Source organism: Chiloscyllium plagiosum, unplaced genomic scaffold (genome assembly GCF_037043375.1).
Source record: "Chiloscyllium plagiosum isolate Xiang-an unplaced genomic scaffold, Cpla_swu_hap1 HiC_scaffold_11, whole genome shotgun sequence".
Classification (NCBI taxonomy): domain Eukaryota; kingdom Metazoa; phylum Chordata; class Chondrichthyes; order Orectolobiformes; family Hemiscylliidae; genus Chiloscyllium; species Chiloscyllium plagiosum.
Window position 1 is genome coordinate 60043571 of NW_028270149.1, and position 16173 is coordinate 60059743.

General features: G+C 36.7%; 1 protein-coding gene across 4 annotated transcripts in view; it reads left to right on the top strand.

Annotated features, from left to right (window-relative positions):
• Window positions 1–16173, top strand: part of dacha (dachshund a) — a 395958-nt gene that overhangs the window by 241116 nt on the left and 138669 nt on the right. For all 4 annotated transcript variants that reach the window (XM_043704519.2, XM_087992131.1, XM_087992132.1 and 1 more), the window contains exon 3: window positions 12266–12397. In XM_043704519.2, coding sequence (XP_043560454.1) covers window positions 12266–12397 — 132 coding nt within the window. The remainder of the gene's footprint in view (window positions 1–12265; window positions 12398–16173) is intronic.

Consider the following 16173-nt stretch of genomic DNA (forward strand, 5'->3'; position numbering starts at 1 on the left):
TCCTATAATATGGCTTAGTTTCCACATAGTTTCATTATAATGGTGTAAACTTTTATTAATGATAATACAGTACTGAAGTAAAATGTATGGTTTTTTGCAAAACCTCTGACTTACTATGAAATGATGGCTTGGCTAACAGATATCAAGTTATAAAATGTGATATATTGTACCTTAGAAATGCTAGAAATAGTTTAATACAAATGTTAACATAAGCGTTTATGATACTGTATAAATTGAAGCTGTTGAGAGAAAAAATAAACATAGAGAGGCTATTTCCTCATGTGGCAATCTAGAACGAGAGGTCATAGTTTTAGGATAAGGGGTAGCAGATTTGGAACCGAGATGATGAGAAGTTAGAAGCAAAAACAGAAGTTGCTGGAAAAGCTCAGCAGGTTTCAGCAGCTCAGCAGATCTGACTTCTCTGTGAAGAGAAGTCAGAGTTAATGATTCAGGTCCAGTGTTCTGAGGGAGGGTCACCGAATCCAAAACATGAACTCTGACTTCACTCCAGATGTTGCCAGATCTGCTGAGCTTTTCCAGAAACTTCTGTTTTTGTTTCTGATTTACAGCATTTGCAGTTCTTTCAGTTTTTATGAAATTATTTCTTTCAAAGGGTAAATATAAAAAATCGACTACCCCGAGTGAGGTGGATGATGGGACATTGAATAAATTTAAGGAGGAAATAGACAGCTTTTTAATTCATAATGAGTTGAAGGGTTATGGGAAGTGGGCAGGAAGTGGAGTTGAGGCTGAGGTGAGATCAGCCATCATCTTATCAAATGGTGGAGCGGACTCGAGGGGCAGAAATGCGTAATCCTGCTCCTAGTTCTTCTGTTCTATGTTCTTATGCCACATCAAATTGAATTTCTCTGCCTGTGTTCAATTCAGGCAATGCAGACTTCATTTCATCTGGAGTTTAAATTTCCTTCCAGATCAAATGACAATGGCAGAACTTTCCAATATAACTGCAGCATTCTGAAATCAGGATTGCCAGTTCCAGATACAAATGCAGAAATTATTGCACAGAAACCCAATAAGTAGATTTTCACCTATTCTTTGAGCTCGAAGTGCCCTCAAATGCCTTTTCCACATAAAATTCAATTTACATTTAGAGGAAAATCCCATTCATCTTACCAATTTAAACTTTGTCTTTCCAATATTATAACAATGTCTACACATACTTTGCAAGCTGTAAAGCCCTTTGAGATGCCTTGAAATTTTAAAGTTGCTATATAAATGCAAGTTCTTTTTGAAAAAAAGAATTGTAGAGCAATTTTGGCCAACATTCTGAAATTCTCTAAGTAAAGTCCATTTTCATCTTTAACTCTAGGGACTTAAAAACTATGTAAAATAAATATTGAAATGTTATTCACTACTTTAAATAAAAAGTAAAATGTTGCATTTTTGTCGGCAGAGGTGGGTACTGCAAATACTGGAGATTAGAGTCAAGGTTAGAGTGGTGCTGGAAAAGCACAGCAGGTCAGGCAGCATCTGAGGAACAAGAAAATTGACGTTTCAGGCAAAAGCCAATATTAATTCAAATGATTGTATCTTTAAGGTAATGATGAAGAGTTTTAGCCCGAAACATAGATTTTCCTGCTCCTTGGATGCTGCCTGACCTGCTGTGTTTTTCCAGCACCACTCTAATGTTGATGAATTGTTGTACTGACTCAAGGAATTTACAGGAAATGCTGGGTTTGCCAGAGACACTCAAATCCCATGAATGAATAAAGATGGTGTAATGTGGCTGTATTCAGTGAACAATACCTCGTGCAGAATATCTTTCCATGTAGCTCTCAATATTTCAGCCTGCAGAGTCAACTTGCTTGTCAGGATTGAAATATGTGTGTGCTGTTGGGAGAATCTTTGTGTAAGAAGCAAGACTAACAAAAATGTCTACTATGGAGTTTAAATATTCAATAGTTTGACAAACAATTCATTTTTGGCTCTGTAAACAGGTGCAACATTTTATATTTCTATATTATTGATACTCAGCTTAACAGCACTACCAACCTGTGTATTTTTACACAAGTTTGGTACAGTTAAATAAGTCTTTAAATTTCATACTGAAATATATTGACTCCATAGGCCTTTGCACTTTTTCGTTGTAATAATTAGCAGTTCTCAACAAATTGATTTTCAGTCAACATTTTGGCAGAAAGGCCTTCATGCTAATGTGCAAGGGCTATGATCCCATTTAAAATTTATTTGGATTAATAGGCTGCTTTAAGATGCCTGAACTCTGTTGCATTTGAACTCTTGAGAGTCAAAACTATGAATTCAAATCCTAACAAAACTTCATCTAATTTAGCTTGTTAAAAAAAGTAATCTTCCTGTCAGCTTTTATACAAGTCCTATAGGTCAGCTGCAAATTAGATGCTGAGTAATGGGCCAAGTATAGGAGCACGATTTGTTTTTTTAAAGTCATAATATTCATGTTTCTGATTGAAGCTTTAGTCATGCTGATGAAATCTATGTGATGAATGAATAACTGGACACATTTAAAATTATCAGATTTCCAGAACAATTTTAATAAGTTTGCCAGTCATTCCTGATAAATTAACTTAAAGATACAATCGTTTGAATTAATATTGGCTAAAATGATTGTTCTGAGTTTTGGAGCTCGTAGCTTAGCAACACTTTCTAGCATTTGAAAGTCACAGCTTTTGTTTTCTTGCTGATTATTGCAAAGCTTGATGCTTTCAACTGGAAACAAAACTGAGAGAACATTTGAAAGCATTAAGTGTCTACATTTATTTTGTACATTGAAATATTTATTGGCACATTATATTGTCAAAAACTTATATTTATTGTGGATTTTACCTTGTAGTTAGCAAAAGATAACATATTGACATTGTTAAAACGCATACACTAAATCACTTGCACAGTTAATAGCCAGTGCCTCAAGCCAAAGGAGAAAATTCCATTTTTAAACACTTTGAGGGTGTCATTGGAGCAGAATCTTTGCACCAACATCAGACTTTCCATTTACTCAGATGCTTACAAATAAGGATGTGCTCTTGATCATTCTCATTGAGTCGTAAGATCTTGTAAAATATCATTTCAGAAAAGCTTCTGCATCTATCAACCTTTGAATCAGAAGCTTGAGGCAATGCCAGCAATACTAACTCTTTTGTTTTGTGTCTTTCTTTGTTAGAATTAGGTGATTCACTGAAGCACTTACAGCAACATGTATTGTTCCATTTCAATCAACATAGTTTCTTTTCCAGTGCCTACTTTTGCAAGTCTGAGATTTATCCCAATAGTTGAGTGAATGTACCTACACCACATGGACTGCAGGAGTTCAAGAAGGCAGCTTCCCTCACTTTCTCAAGGGCAATTTGGGATGGGCAATAAATGTTAGCGGAGCCAGCAATATCTGTATCCCATAAAGGCATGCAAAAAAGGTTTAACTGGAGCTGATCCAGTGTTAGAACAATATGCTACTCAATATAATAGGTGCTTGATGTGACCTATAAAATACGTTAAAGTGTTGTCATTGTGTCTTTTCACTTCCGCAGGCAAGGAACACAGTAATAAATCAGATATGAATAAAAGAAACAGCCTTAGCCCAAACAGGAGAGATCAACAGCTATTTACAAGTGACTAATATTTGCTGAAATTCAAGATAGTTTAATAATTTTGAAATGTAATAACTCATAACATCATCCTGAAGCTCGCAGCAAAACCACGAGGTGAAGGCAGATGATATTGCAAAAGGTTTGGCGTTATAGGAAAATAATTATTGTCAGAAAAGGGAAAACTGGGAAGAAGAGATTAAGAAAAAAAACATACTGCAAGTATACATTTCCTAACTGACTAACCAGATTTTAGTCAGCTAAAACCTGACTAAAGAGAGTTCACTTGTGGCAAGTTTCCAATGACTCTACTTGATGAAAACCTCCATGTGACTGAGATAATAAAATGTCCCCTTCAGGATGAGGAAGAGGAAAAGAAACTGTTACGTATTTTTATTGCCATATATTTTCATCCCTTTAGGTTCTGAATGAATGTGGGAATTCTGCTGACAGTTTTGACTTTTATATATATATATATATATATATATATATATATATATATTTTGAACTATTATATTTCATTGAAAATTATAAGGAGATATATATTACAGGCAGCGGAATTGATATTAACCATTAAACACTACTATCCACAGACAACATTTTGCCTCCGTGCCTATAAATATTTGTACTTAGAAAACTGTATCTTCAAAATGTGTCTGGTGAAATACCATATTGTTTGGTCGCTTCTCTGGGGCACATGTTCAAGCCCAGGCTAGTGTCATGAAGTTGCTGACTGTGAGTATCCCCATGTAAAATGAGTTTTCAACCTTCTAAATAAGCGCACAAGTACAAGAATGGGCTTTTGAAGTACATACTAAGATTCTAATTTCTCCCTGGGTTGGGGGTATGGAGGTGAGAGAAAGCCTGGTTTCATTAATCTGGTTTCATTTAAAAATGGCCAGCTGAACTTCAGATACTCAGTCCACGGTTGGGGTCTGGATTAGAAATAGGATCAGGTGATGTGATAGCTCTTCCCTGAGGCAAGCTGGGCAAAAAAAGACTGCCTGGGTATTATATGCAAAGTTTAAAACTGAATAATACTCATACCTCCTATGCCTGTTCCATCCAATGTATGCCCCTCCATGCTATCTCTGCAAGCCCATGCCTGCTTCTCATGGACCTTATACCCATATGGATCCATCATCCCCATGATCTTTTATACCCATATGCCAAGTACTGCCAACTCATCCCTCACTTATTTCCCTTCTTTTTCCATGCCAACCCACCTATTATCCAGCATGGGCAATAATCAGTATTAACACTAGCCTAATCAACAATTCAAACATCCCATGAATGAAGAAAAAGACTGAATGACAGCGCTTTTCTCTCCAGAGTATAGCCTGAAATGTTGAAATCTAAGCCTGTTACTTTTCTCCTTCCCGAATGTGTACTTGGAGATTTTTTTTCATTCATTCTTGGAATATGAATATTGCTGGCAAGGCAAGTATTTATTGCCCTTCACTAATTGTGCTGCAGATGACAATTGTGAGGTGCTTTCTTGAACCACTGCAGTCGATGTGGTGGAGGAACATCCAGCATTATTCGGGAGAGAGGTCAAGCATTTTGACCTGGTCAGAGTAAAGGAATGACGATTTAGTTCCAAGTCAGAATGGCTTGAAGGGAAACTTGCAAGTTTTGGTCTTTTCTGCTATAATGCACATTTTGGTGTAATGCAATTGATGAATTGAGGACATTGTTTCTAAAGTGCAAACTCTTCAAACATGTCTGTAACACGATTACATCACCGACACTTAAGTGCTGTTTCTATAATGTGGGGTTGCAAAAGAACGCAACCATCGTGTAATAGGAGAACTATCTGTATCTGCTGACCTTATCCTTTTAGGTGGTAAAGGTCATGGTTTTGGAAGGTGATCTCTACAGAGCCTTGGTGAGTTGTTGCAGAACATGTTTTACACATCGCTGCTACTCTGTGTCATTGGTGGAAGGAGTGAATATTGAAGGTGTTAGATGGGCTGCTAGTCAAGTGGGCTTCTGGTGAGTGGTGTCAAGCTTCTTCAATGTTGGAACTGTACTGATCCAGGCAAGTGGGAGTATTCCATCACACTCCTAACTTGTATCTTGTAGATAGTGGACAAGCTTTGGGGAGTCAGAAAGTGAGTCACTTGCCACAGTATTCGTAGCCACTGACCTATTCCTCTAGCTACAGTATTTAAGTATCTTAGTCCAGATCAATTTCTGGTCAATAGTTACCCCCACATTTTGAGACTCCAGGACACTTATGCACAAGTTGACACGTTGACAGATTTTGATAAGTTGGACAGTTTCCATGGACTTATTGACCATTTATGGATAATTGTCTCCATTGTTAACTGTTCCAAAGGGTATCTGACTCCTCCCCCAAAATGATACCAGGTGCTCTCACTCCCAAAAAGATCCCTGCACTCCCACCCACTTCTGAGATGCCCTGGAGGGATACCTCAGCCCTCCAAAGAGGCATTTAGAACAGATCTGTTCTTGTCTAATTTCTGCACCCATGGGATTCTAAAGTCCCATTTTAGAGGAGGCAGCTGGTTATTTGACTGGTCAGTTGCCTCTGGGAACTACACAGGCATAAACTGCTGTTCGCTTCCAATCCTGCCCTACCACTATAAAACAGGTCAAGCCAAATTTCAGAATTTTTGCTGGGGCAGAGATGGTCTCTCCCACAAGAAACTGGGGCCGATGTTTACCTAAATAATTTCATTCAGAGAGCACAATGAGGATTGTGTATTTGGGGCAATATGTGGGAGAGGTGATGAATTGACAATATACAGAGAATTGCGCTGCATATGAATATGCAGTAGTTGAGCCAGGAATTCTGGATAGCTACATAACTACAACTTTCTTATCTCACTACATCTCCAACATAGTCATATGTTTATCGTATGCTTGTTAATTACACATTGTGTTTTCAGTTCTGCTGATCACTAAACCAGGCTGATGCTTGGCTTACTTAGGGAGACAAAGGCTTAAAAATAGCAGATGGTAGGGAGATGAATTACAAAGGCTTGTGTAATCTCTTGGGGCAACATGTACCTTTGTATTACATTCCCAACAATCTGTTATTCTATATTTTGTACCTCGACAATAATACATGTAAGATTTTATGTTATTGTACAGGCCAGAGAGACCAAACATCCTATGTGGTGTAGTGATGTCCAAGTGTCTTGTGATCCTCCAAGGACTTAATCCATTGAGTACTGATAGGTCTATTCAGCTTTCAAAACACTCAATTTATTTATTTAATATCTGCAAGCATTTTACACAAGTAAATTTTCCAAGACTTTGTTGTAATAAATGTTTCAACCTAGTTTGGTGCAGAACCTAAAAACACAAATTTATTCTTAGAGTATTGTGAAGAAATGGAAACATTACAATTTATGACTTGGAGGCTGAAATACCGCAGTCCTCAAAGGATTTAAAGATTCTCATGACTTCATAGTTGGTTAAGTGAACTGACAGATAAAACAAATGGCTGTCTCTGATTTGCAGAAGTTTTGCATTTTCAAAATCCTGAGTTGTAAAGGGTAAATCAGACAGCAGGCATTTGATGTATTACTTTTGGTTCAATAACATATGAGTTAAAAAAATAAACATAGTTAAATACCCATCATACAGGAAAATAATACACTTATTATGGCTTTAAAATGTGTCTTTGTTTCAAATGAGATTCCAGCAGATACTTTGTGCCCTTTTTATTTGCAAGTCTGCTAGTTGCTTTGACCCTCATGATCCCACTGAGTCAATGCAGGTTCCTCTGGTTAAAGCACTTGCTTGGTCCAGGTTGCAGATGTCTATGTAAGGTAGGGTTACTGAAATATTATTGGACACATTCCTATAGGTTTGATTGGATGATCTGCCATTTCCAAATCTGTTTGTTTCAAATTAACAGAAATGTTATAGGAAATTTGACAAGAACTCAACTTTTTAAAAGCATCTATAAGTGTTCTCACATGCAGTATCTGAGGAGATTAATCTTTAATTTCTAAAGATTCCAGGACCACTGTTGAGTTCTAGTGTGATATTTTATCAAGAGGTTGCAGAATTGTCTTTCAGAGATTGTGTCTACTTCACACTTCCCTGACCCTTATTAACACAGACTGAAAGGCCTCACCACAATAATACTGAGTTGCAAATATCATTCAACTTTTGCCGTCTTACTATGAGATTATTGACTCACCCTATGTGAACGGCAAGATTAGAGTGGTGTTGGAAAAGCACAGCAGGTCGGGCAGCATCCGAGGAGCAGGAAAATTGACGTTTTGGGCAAAAGATCTTCTCTAATCTTGACTGTAATCTCCACCATATACTGTACCCACTTACACCTATGTGAGTGGCAAGACAAACCACATATAAATCTAGTGTTTACCTTTCACATTTAATATTTGAGAACAAATTCTGGAAAGTGGGATTGCACTGAGTAACTCATTTCTCAGCCACAGGGACACTAAGTGGCCTCTTTCTGCAAACGTACCATCTGTTTATCTGAAAGACCTATTAAGTTATAAGGAAGCCATTTATAAAAAATAAAGTGTTCAATTTAAAGAGTTTCACATTTCATGCTTAAAAGATTAAGGGTTTTGCATTAACTACAATTATTTGCATAATAGTCTTCTTTACTGCAAATATTTCAGAAGTTGTAAAGCATATATACTAAATTAAAAATAAAAGGATACTAAATCCAGCATGTGGTGGATTATGGGAGAAGGTCATTGACACTAACTGCAATCCTGAGGATGTGATAGCAGATATGTTTTGTTTCCTAACAGGCAGGTAGGTAGTACCGCAGGACACTATATACAATGTATTTATCGCAAAGCTACAATCCTGATATGAGCCTGAGCAGATAGAAATAGTGCTATCCTGACATCCTAATGCCAGGATATTAATACTGGCAAATTGCAGCTCCTGACAAGCCCTGCATTGTGCAGCTCTTGACAAGCCCAGCATAAAAGAGGGAATTCTGGTGGCAGCTTATTTCAACTCTTGAAACTTTTTCTTGTGGAAAGTTATGGAAGTGCTGCAGGGTGTTTTTGGAGGTGCTCCAGTGTACTTGCCAGAGTTTGTTGCTGCATCGTCACAAGATAACTGGGAAATAGGTGGTCTGTCCACATGAGGACGGCATGGGGTCAGCAATGCAATGCTCCCAGCTTTGCAGCTATGACCGAGATGTGGAAGTGGCTGCAGACAGGGCAAACTCTGCATCATGCACCTTATTACATAGGAGCTAGATGCCTCCATGCTCATTGGCGGTAATAGGAGGCTGTCTGGCAGACCAGCCAATACACCCAGCAAATTGTAACATCTTTGAGCACACTGTGTGCTAAGTCACGATGGTAGTAGGGTGCAAAAAAAACTTCAAGTACTTGGCACATCTGGCAGCATCTGGGAAGGGAGAAAAATAGTTAATGTTTCAGGTTGCTGACCTTTCATTAGAACTGCTGATTGACCTGACGCATTAGCTGTGTTTCTCTCTCTCTCTCTCTCTCTCTCTCTCTCTCTAGGTACTGGCAGAGTTGCTGAGTATTTCCAGCATCTTCTATTTTTATTTTGGATTCCCATTGTCAAGAGTGTATTGCTTTTGATGAGAATTGGATGTCTGGGTAAGACACAGATGTAGACTGGGCTGAAAGTGCATCTAACTCAGTGGGCCTGAGGAGAAGTGTTAAACCACCTGTCTTATTATAATATCAGATGCAATAGCATAATATTCAGTATTATAATGGGAAATCAGTACTTTGTGTGTACTGCAATGCTTGCCAAATCTCACCCACAGATAACAGCATAGAAGTCTTATCACCTTTATGTAGAAAGTGCTTTTGTACCAGTTATTTTCTATTAATGCTTACATTGGATTACTGAATGAATGATTAAATGGTGGAAAGCAACTAAACTGACCTTTTCGTTAGTTTGCAAAATTTCTAACACAAGAGCAACATTCTTCCCAAGGGGTTACACATTTATTAGAATTTTACAGTGCTATATTAAATAAATGAAAACAAGTATTGTGATATAAGAATCCATAAGGCTTGTCTTATGGAGATTACCTATTGTTATAAAGCTGAGTATGATAGGCAATCCATTACTTGAGATGTCAATACTTCTGTAACTTGCAAAACAAAATCCAAATAAATCAGTTAATAAGTTACTGTTTAGGATTTATTAAATGGAAAACAATAATTTATTGTACACACCATTCAAGTGAATGATTTTGTTAAATATTGAACACAGAAAAAGGTTTATACTAATTTACAGAAACTGAAGGCCTCTAGGAGCTGAAGTAAGAGGGAAACTATACTGACTGGTTTTCATTTTCATGGCGTTTGAGCAGTTAGCTTGCCAAATTAGAGTACAAGAAAACTTGAGTAAAATTGGCCTTATGTCAACTGAAAAACATTGAATTCATAGTTACCTTCAAACATTTTGATGAATAAGGACATTGCTGTAAATGTTGAAAAGTTGAAAGAAATTTCTCTCTGCTGCAAGTGCAGAGTGCTTCGGTATCCATAAAGAACAAAGATTGGTTAATGTTTCCACTTCTGATGAAGAATCTACACCTGGAATATTAACCTGTCATTTTGATTTAAAGGGGCTGATGGACTGGTTTCCAACTTTGAATAGCTTTCGTATTTAACAACTGTTTAAGACCAAAAGCAAGAAAATAAAACACATAGTTTAAACTAATATTTTTGAAACAGTCTTCTTTTTGACTTTGTGTGTCATTTCAATCACTTCATTTAGGGATTTTGAAAAATCCCTAAGTTTTTATTTCTTCCATGAGCACTGGACATCTCACAGTGCTTTATAGTCATTAGAGTCATTCAACATAGAAAATAAATGGTGGGGTTGAATTTAATGCCCTGTCACCCGAGGGTGAACCTGGAGGCTGTGATGTTTGGAGATTTTGTTGACTACCCACCATCCTCGATTAAACTAGGTACAGGAGGGTTTGTGGCTGGACCCTGCCTAGGTGTCAACTGAGGCCCTTTATGGGCTGCATCCCACCACTGGCAGCATTCAACCAGTGGTGGATGGGGAATTCATCATGGAGGATAAAACTGCCCAGCCAACAACTTTGTGTGGGAGGGAGTTGTTCCCTCATTCAAAGGCATTCAGAGCATAATCAAGGATGTTCCCTTCATTCTGTTCCTACTTACCTCTTTCCGCAATGGAGACTCAAGAGAATTATCAGTAGCAGACACTGACCTCTGATGTTGGAAGCCTGTAGGAGCTGGTAGCAGAAAAACAGTATTGACTGGTTCAGTTGGCGTCAGGTTGATCAGCTGCTTTTGAGGAAGGGTTCTTACTCCCCTGGGAGATATTCTAGAATGAAATGGCATTTCTGCAGGCAGAGTTCTCTGCCATTTGGGGACTCATTCCCCTCAGGGTCTCCCAAAAGATCAGGTTGTGAGGATGCCCCCAGTTTTGGTAGCAAGTGCCAGGCTCTCCATTGCCGCCATGAAATTTAACTTGTGGCATCTGCTTGTCTTTCAAAGCTGTGTTACAATATTTGTGTTGTGAACTGTTGGAGTTATTTTTTAAAAAAATTAACAGAGGGGATCAGGTCATTATTTGTCATCTACCGCAGTGATTCCTTGTGATTAATTCATAATGCATCAACATGATCATTAATATTAGGAAACATTTTAACTGTACTCTATTTAGGTGTTTCTCCATGTATTGGCATATAATTCTACTTGTCTATTTCCTATAAACACAACAGGGAAATAAGGACCTCGTCTGTACTTACTATATCACATCTTTAAGAATAAAGTGGACTCTTGTTTCTTCAAAGTCACATCTTCACCAGTTGTACTGTACCTAAATTTTATTTGAGTGATTTTTATTTTGAAAAATCCCTAAATTGTTTTTATTTCTTCCATCCATCCATAACATGTTATGATTTGGGAAATAGTTAGAGACAAATCAAAGCCTCTTCCTTTGTCAAGACAGTAGAGTGGAAAGATCCTCACTTTCTATCCAAATAAATTTCCTCTGCTTCGGACAGTCAGAATAGAAATGATTACTTGGGACTTCAGAGAAAGAGTGGATGTAAATGTTAATAAAGACCCCCATTTTAAGTTATGTTTTCTAATTGCAAATGTTATATTTAAGCTTGAACCTATATGAGCACATTATGTAGATGTTTGGAAGTTCAGTTGTTAGTCAGATTATATGAATTAAACTATAGTTTTGAATTAATGTGCACAAAAACAGCAACATATCGGTCTATGGGGGAGTTCTTGCTGCACGTGGTAGTGTCCCTTTCTTAAAATCAGGAAGCCTAGGTTCAAGTCCAAGCTGTTCCAGAGATGCATAATAACATGTTAGAATTTTTAAAAAGTTTTTAGTCAACATTTCTGAACAGATTGATTAGAAAATAAAAGATAATTAAATTCTAATCTGTTAATTGGATACCCCCCTGGAGCAAGTATGATTTGAACCTGGGCTTCTCAGCTCAGACGAAGAGACACTACCACTATACTACAAGAGCACATATATGTTAGAATATTAACTGTTTCAGTGTTATAGCTTTCAGATTGTCTCCCATTTATTAATTATTCAATAGGTGGTACTTATTAATTGCACAGCAGTGTTTTGCGCAGTTGCAATGTTTTTAACAATTTTCCGTACCACAGTAAGTGAATCACAGTAGTGACATGTTACCTTAATCACTTGTTTACTAGGTTTAACAGCAGCAGCCATGGCTGAAGCGATGAAGTTACAAAAGCTGAAGCTTGCAACAATGAATAATCTCCATGGTAATGGCAGTCAAAATGGCACGGAGTCTGAAAATGAAGAACTTAATTCTGGTACAGGTGAGTTCTCAGCTTGTAAGTACAACCCACTTAAGACAGTCATTTGGAGTTAATTTGTCATGATAAGTTATCTTCAGACGTTTTGCAATTTTGCCAATATCATAATATTATTTTCACATACACAATGTGATTCTGTATCCTAACAAAATCTACTACTTTATAAATTATATTCACACATTCACTGGCTCAAATTCTGCTGGTGAAGTAACAGCAAATTCATGATACTGTTACTGGTGTGTTAAAACAAAGCACAGTAATATGTGACAGGGAGGAGTTGTGAATTGCCTGTATGTAGGTTGATCTATCAGTGCCAACCTCAACTCACAAAAACTGGTCATTTGCTATCAATCTCCAAATGATTGTCAAGAAACTGTTGGTTTGACACCATAAGTACAGAACAAATTCACTGTAGATAGGGCTGCTACTTTAATATATAACAACTAAGTTAATGGGAGAATGTATTGATCTGTTATGTCAATCAATTTTGTAGGCACAGAATGGGAACAGCCAAAACTATGAAGTCTCATTCCTGCAGATAAATCATTCCTAGAGGTTATGTGAAATCTCAATTTAAAAAGATGCATTCTTACTCTTCCTTATTTCTTTCTTCCTTTATGCAGCTTATTTTCACCTACATTTTTTCTTTTTCCGCACCTAATTACAGTTAATTTCCTTTTCTGACATCTGTTCTTTTCATTTGCTATTCTTAAGCATAATTTGTTAAGGAGATTGACTCTCTGTCATATCATTCACCAAGGTTCTAGAAGTCTTGTTTCCCCTCACTGTGCCATTATCATTTGCACACCCAGCAATATGCACAGCAAGAATAATTGGAACTGAAAGGTGAAGAAAATAATCAAACTCATTTGGTTCAAGGGCAAAATCAGGGTGAATATCTGTTCAATGTTTATGTAATGGATCCTAACCAACAAAATATTTTTGGAGTTTAGAATATTGATCAAGTCTCACTTTCTGACGTGTCATGTTGTTCTTGAAAACTTTCTTGCAATATAAACTCCCTAGGAAAATATTGAGTAACAATGACAAACTATAGGATTGGTGCTGTTGTTAGATTGCATATTGTAAAAATATTTCAGTATGCATAAATATTTTATTATAAAAGCAAATGTATAAGATGCCGGTCAAAAGTCAATGTTTGAAAGTATTAATTGGTGGTTCAAAATCCTTTACAGTAGACTAATGGTTATTTGAGGTTTCCATGAACTGGCTTTACATTCACAAAATAAAACATGTGACTTCAGTCAAAGAATAGTTAGTTAGCCGTTCAGCATCTCAAATGTGTATATGCAATATTTGACAAGTTAATACATATCCTGACCATAATACATGCTTGATAGTACAGTGTTCCAGGAGATACAAGGAATGAGATTTAAGTCTCTTGGGAGTCAGAGGCTTGTAGAAAAACAAATCATCAGATGAATAATTGACAAAACAATTAAATTGCCAGTTATACAGAGTATTGGCATCCCAGTTTTAGAGTGGAAGGGACAACAGGTTCTTTGGGAAAGTCAGAGAATGATGTTTCAAGGGAAGGTAGGAAAGGAAGAAACAGAGAATGGAAACAAATGGAAAACTGAGAAATGAAGATATTCAAGTTTGAAGAAGTGATAGACTATAAGGCTAAGAATGGATTGATGAGCAGAATAAAGACAAGAAAGATTACAAGGCAGAAACAATATGACAAGTGGAAACTGTAGGTTGACAGAGAGACTCTAGAAAATCAGGAAAAGAAATTGGATGCTTTCAAATAAGGAGCCAGGTCAAGAGACTTTGGAATGAACTCTGCAAAGGGGAACAAAGAGATTTGGATTAAATGAAACTGGGATTTTATACTATTTTAGTTTTCTAAAAATCGGATCAAATTTAAAAGCAAATAACACATCAGTGTCAATGGAAAGGGTGGCACATAACAAGTATCAATCAATTACTGATTGGGAATAAGGTAAAGTACTGCTACATTTGACAGTTATCTAATAGCTTATGACAAGGTTTTACATGGGACAACTGGAACAAACTACTGCATCTGTGCACTGTTAAAATTATACTTTTAAGTAGGAAGGCACATTCTAATTAACTGCTATTGATTTTGGAGCTTAAGCATTCACCTGTATTCCTAGTTGACAAGTAAGGAAAAATGTCAGCTACTGCCTAAGCTAGCTGCCTCTCACTGCTGTCTTCTGGATGTTCATTCGTTTATGATATCTGTTGCATGGGATCTGAGTGACTCAATCTATTGACATCAAAAATACCTTTAGCTTAACTCTGTTATAGTTTGACTCCAGTGTGTATGACAATGCAAACAAACCATTAAGTGGTTCTGCAAAAGCTGTGTGTGCAACATATATAAATATATACATGGACAAATATCATTTGGTGAAATACTAGTGAGAAAAATTTGAAAATGAGAAACAAAGTTGTTCAAAACACTTATTCGTACTTGTGTGCGTCTTTTACTTTAATTTTGTAACTTAATCCCTTTCTTGCAGTCGGTGAGAAAGAGGACAAACTACTGTGCAGGAATACGAGCTTGTTATAGAGATATTCCAGTAATGAATGGCATTAACAATTGGTTTCCTTTTCATCTTGGAGTCTTGGAAAGAGCTTGGAGAATTATTCACAAATGGAGTTTGCTTGCTTAATTACTCAACAAGAATCTACATCAGTGAAAAGTGGTGGAATGTACACATTTCCAATGTATTGCAGTCAGGCAAATGATGGATTTAGTGGGATTAGAATCAATTCTAATTTGCCACTCTTATGAGATGTAAATTCAATTTGAATTGGCTTTTATGTTGAGAGATGCTGAATTAAGGCAGAATTCTGTGTAATATAACAATGTTGTTGCATTGTGCAAATAGGATTGATTACACAAGACTGGGATTAACATTACATTCCCATGCATAAAATCTGCAAGATCTGTAAGTCTGGTCCACTTGTGCTACGTGGCAATCACATATCTTCAAGGTTTCAGCTTTTAATTACAAGAAACAGCTGGGAAAATGATTTGCAGCATCAAGAATGTTTTCAATAATTTATATTAACTTGTACATTGTGAGTACAAGTATTAAACAGTTCAGTATTCTTTAGCCTTGTACTTTGATTAATTGTAGTATCAGTTACAGATCATTTTCTATTGTGATAAACAGTGAAGCCCTTTGAACAGTGTCTGCTTGAGGATTCGTTGGATTGGCAGGAAACTCTGCTACAGCCTTGAGTAGTTTTTACTTAAACTGCAATAGTCTTATCATATTCAATGATTTTTACATGATTCTGCATTGCTATTCCCTCGTGACTAGCAGCTTGTTACAGTTATACTGTGCTTCAAATTCAAAATACCATGCTTTATTGTTTTAGTAAATTACTTCCAATTTATTACTGCCTGGGTTTTGCAATCCATAAAATATTAACACTAGTGTGCAAGTTTACACAAAACAGTTGGTTGATTGATTCTGCTACTTGCCATATAAGAAGAAAAAGATATTTCTGAAAGTTTCCATCTCTGACTGTTATCCTAACAATGTTTTTTTATAGGCAATGGTTGGAACAAATTGCACAAACAATCTGAAATTATTTTTAGAGGCAAACAGCGGAGTATCTTCTGCTTTACAAAAAGCAGTTATAAAATCCATGTACTTCCAGTGATATAATTTCTACTTACTTGCTTTTACTGCATTAAAATGGAAACCTTCAGTTAAGTATTGAACTTGCAGTGGGTATTCACAGGGATAGTCAAGAATATTTTTAGCCAATCTCAC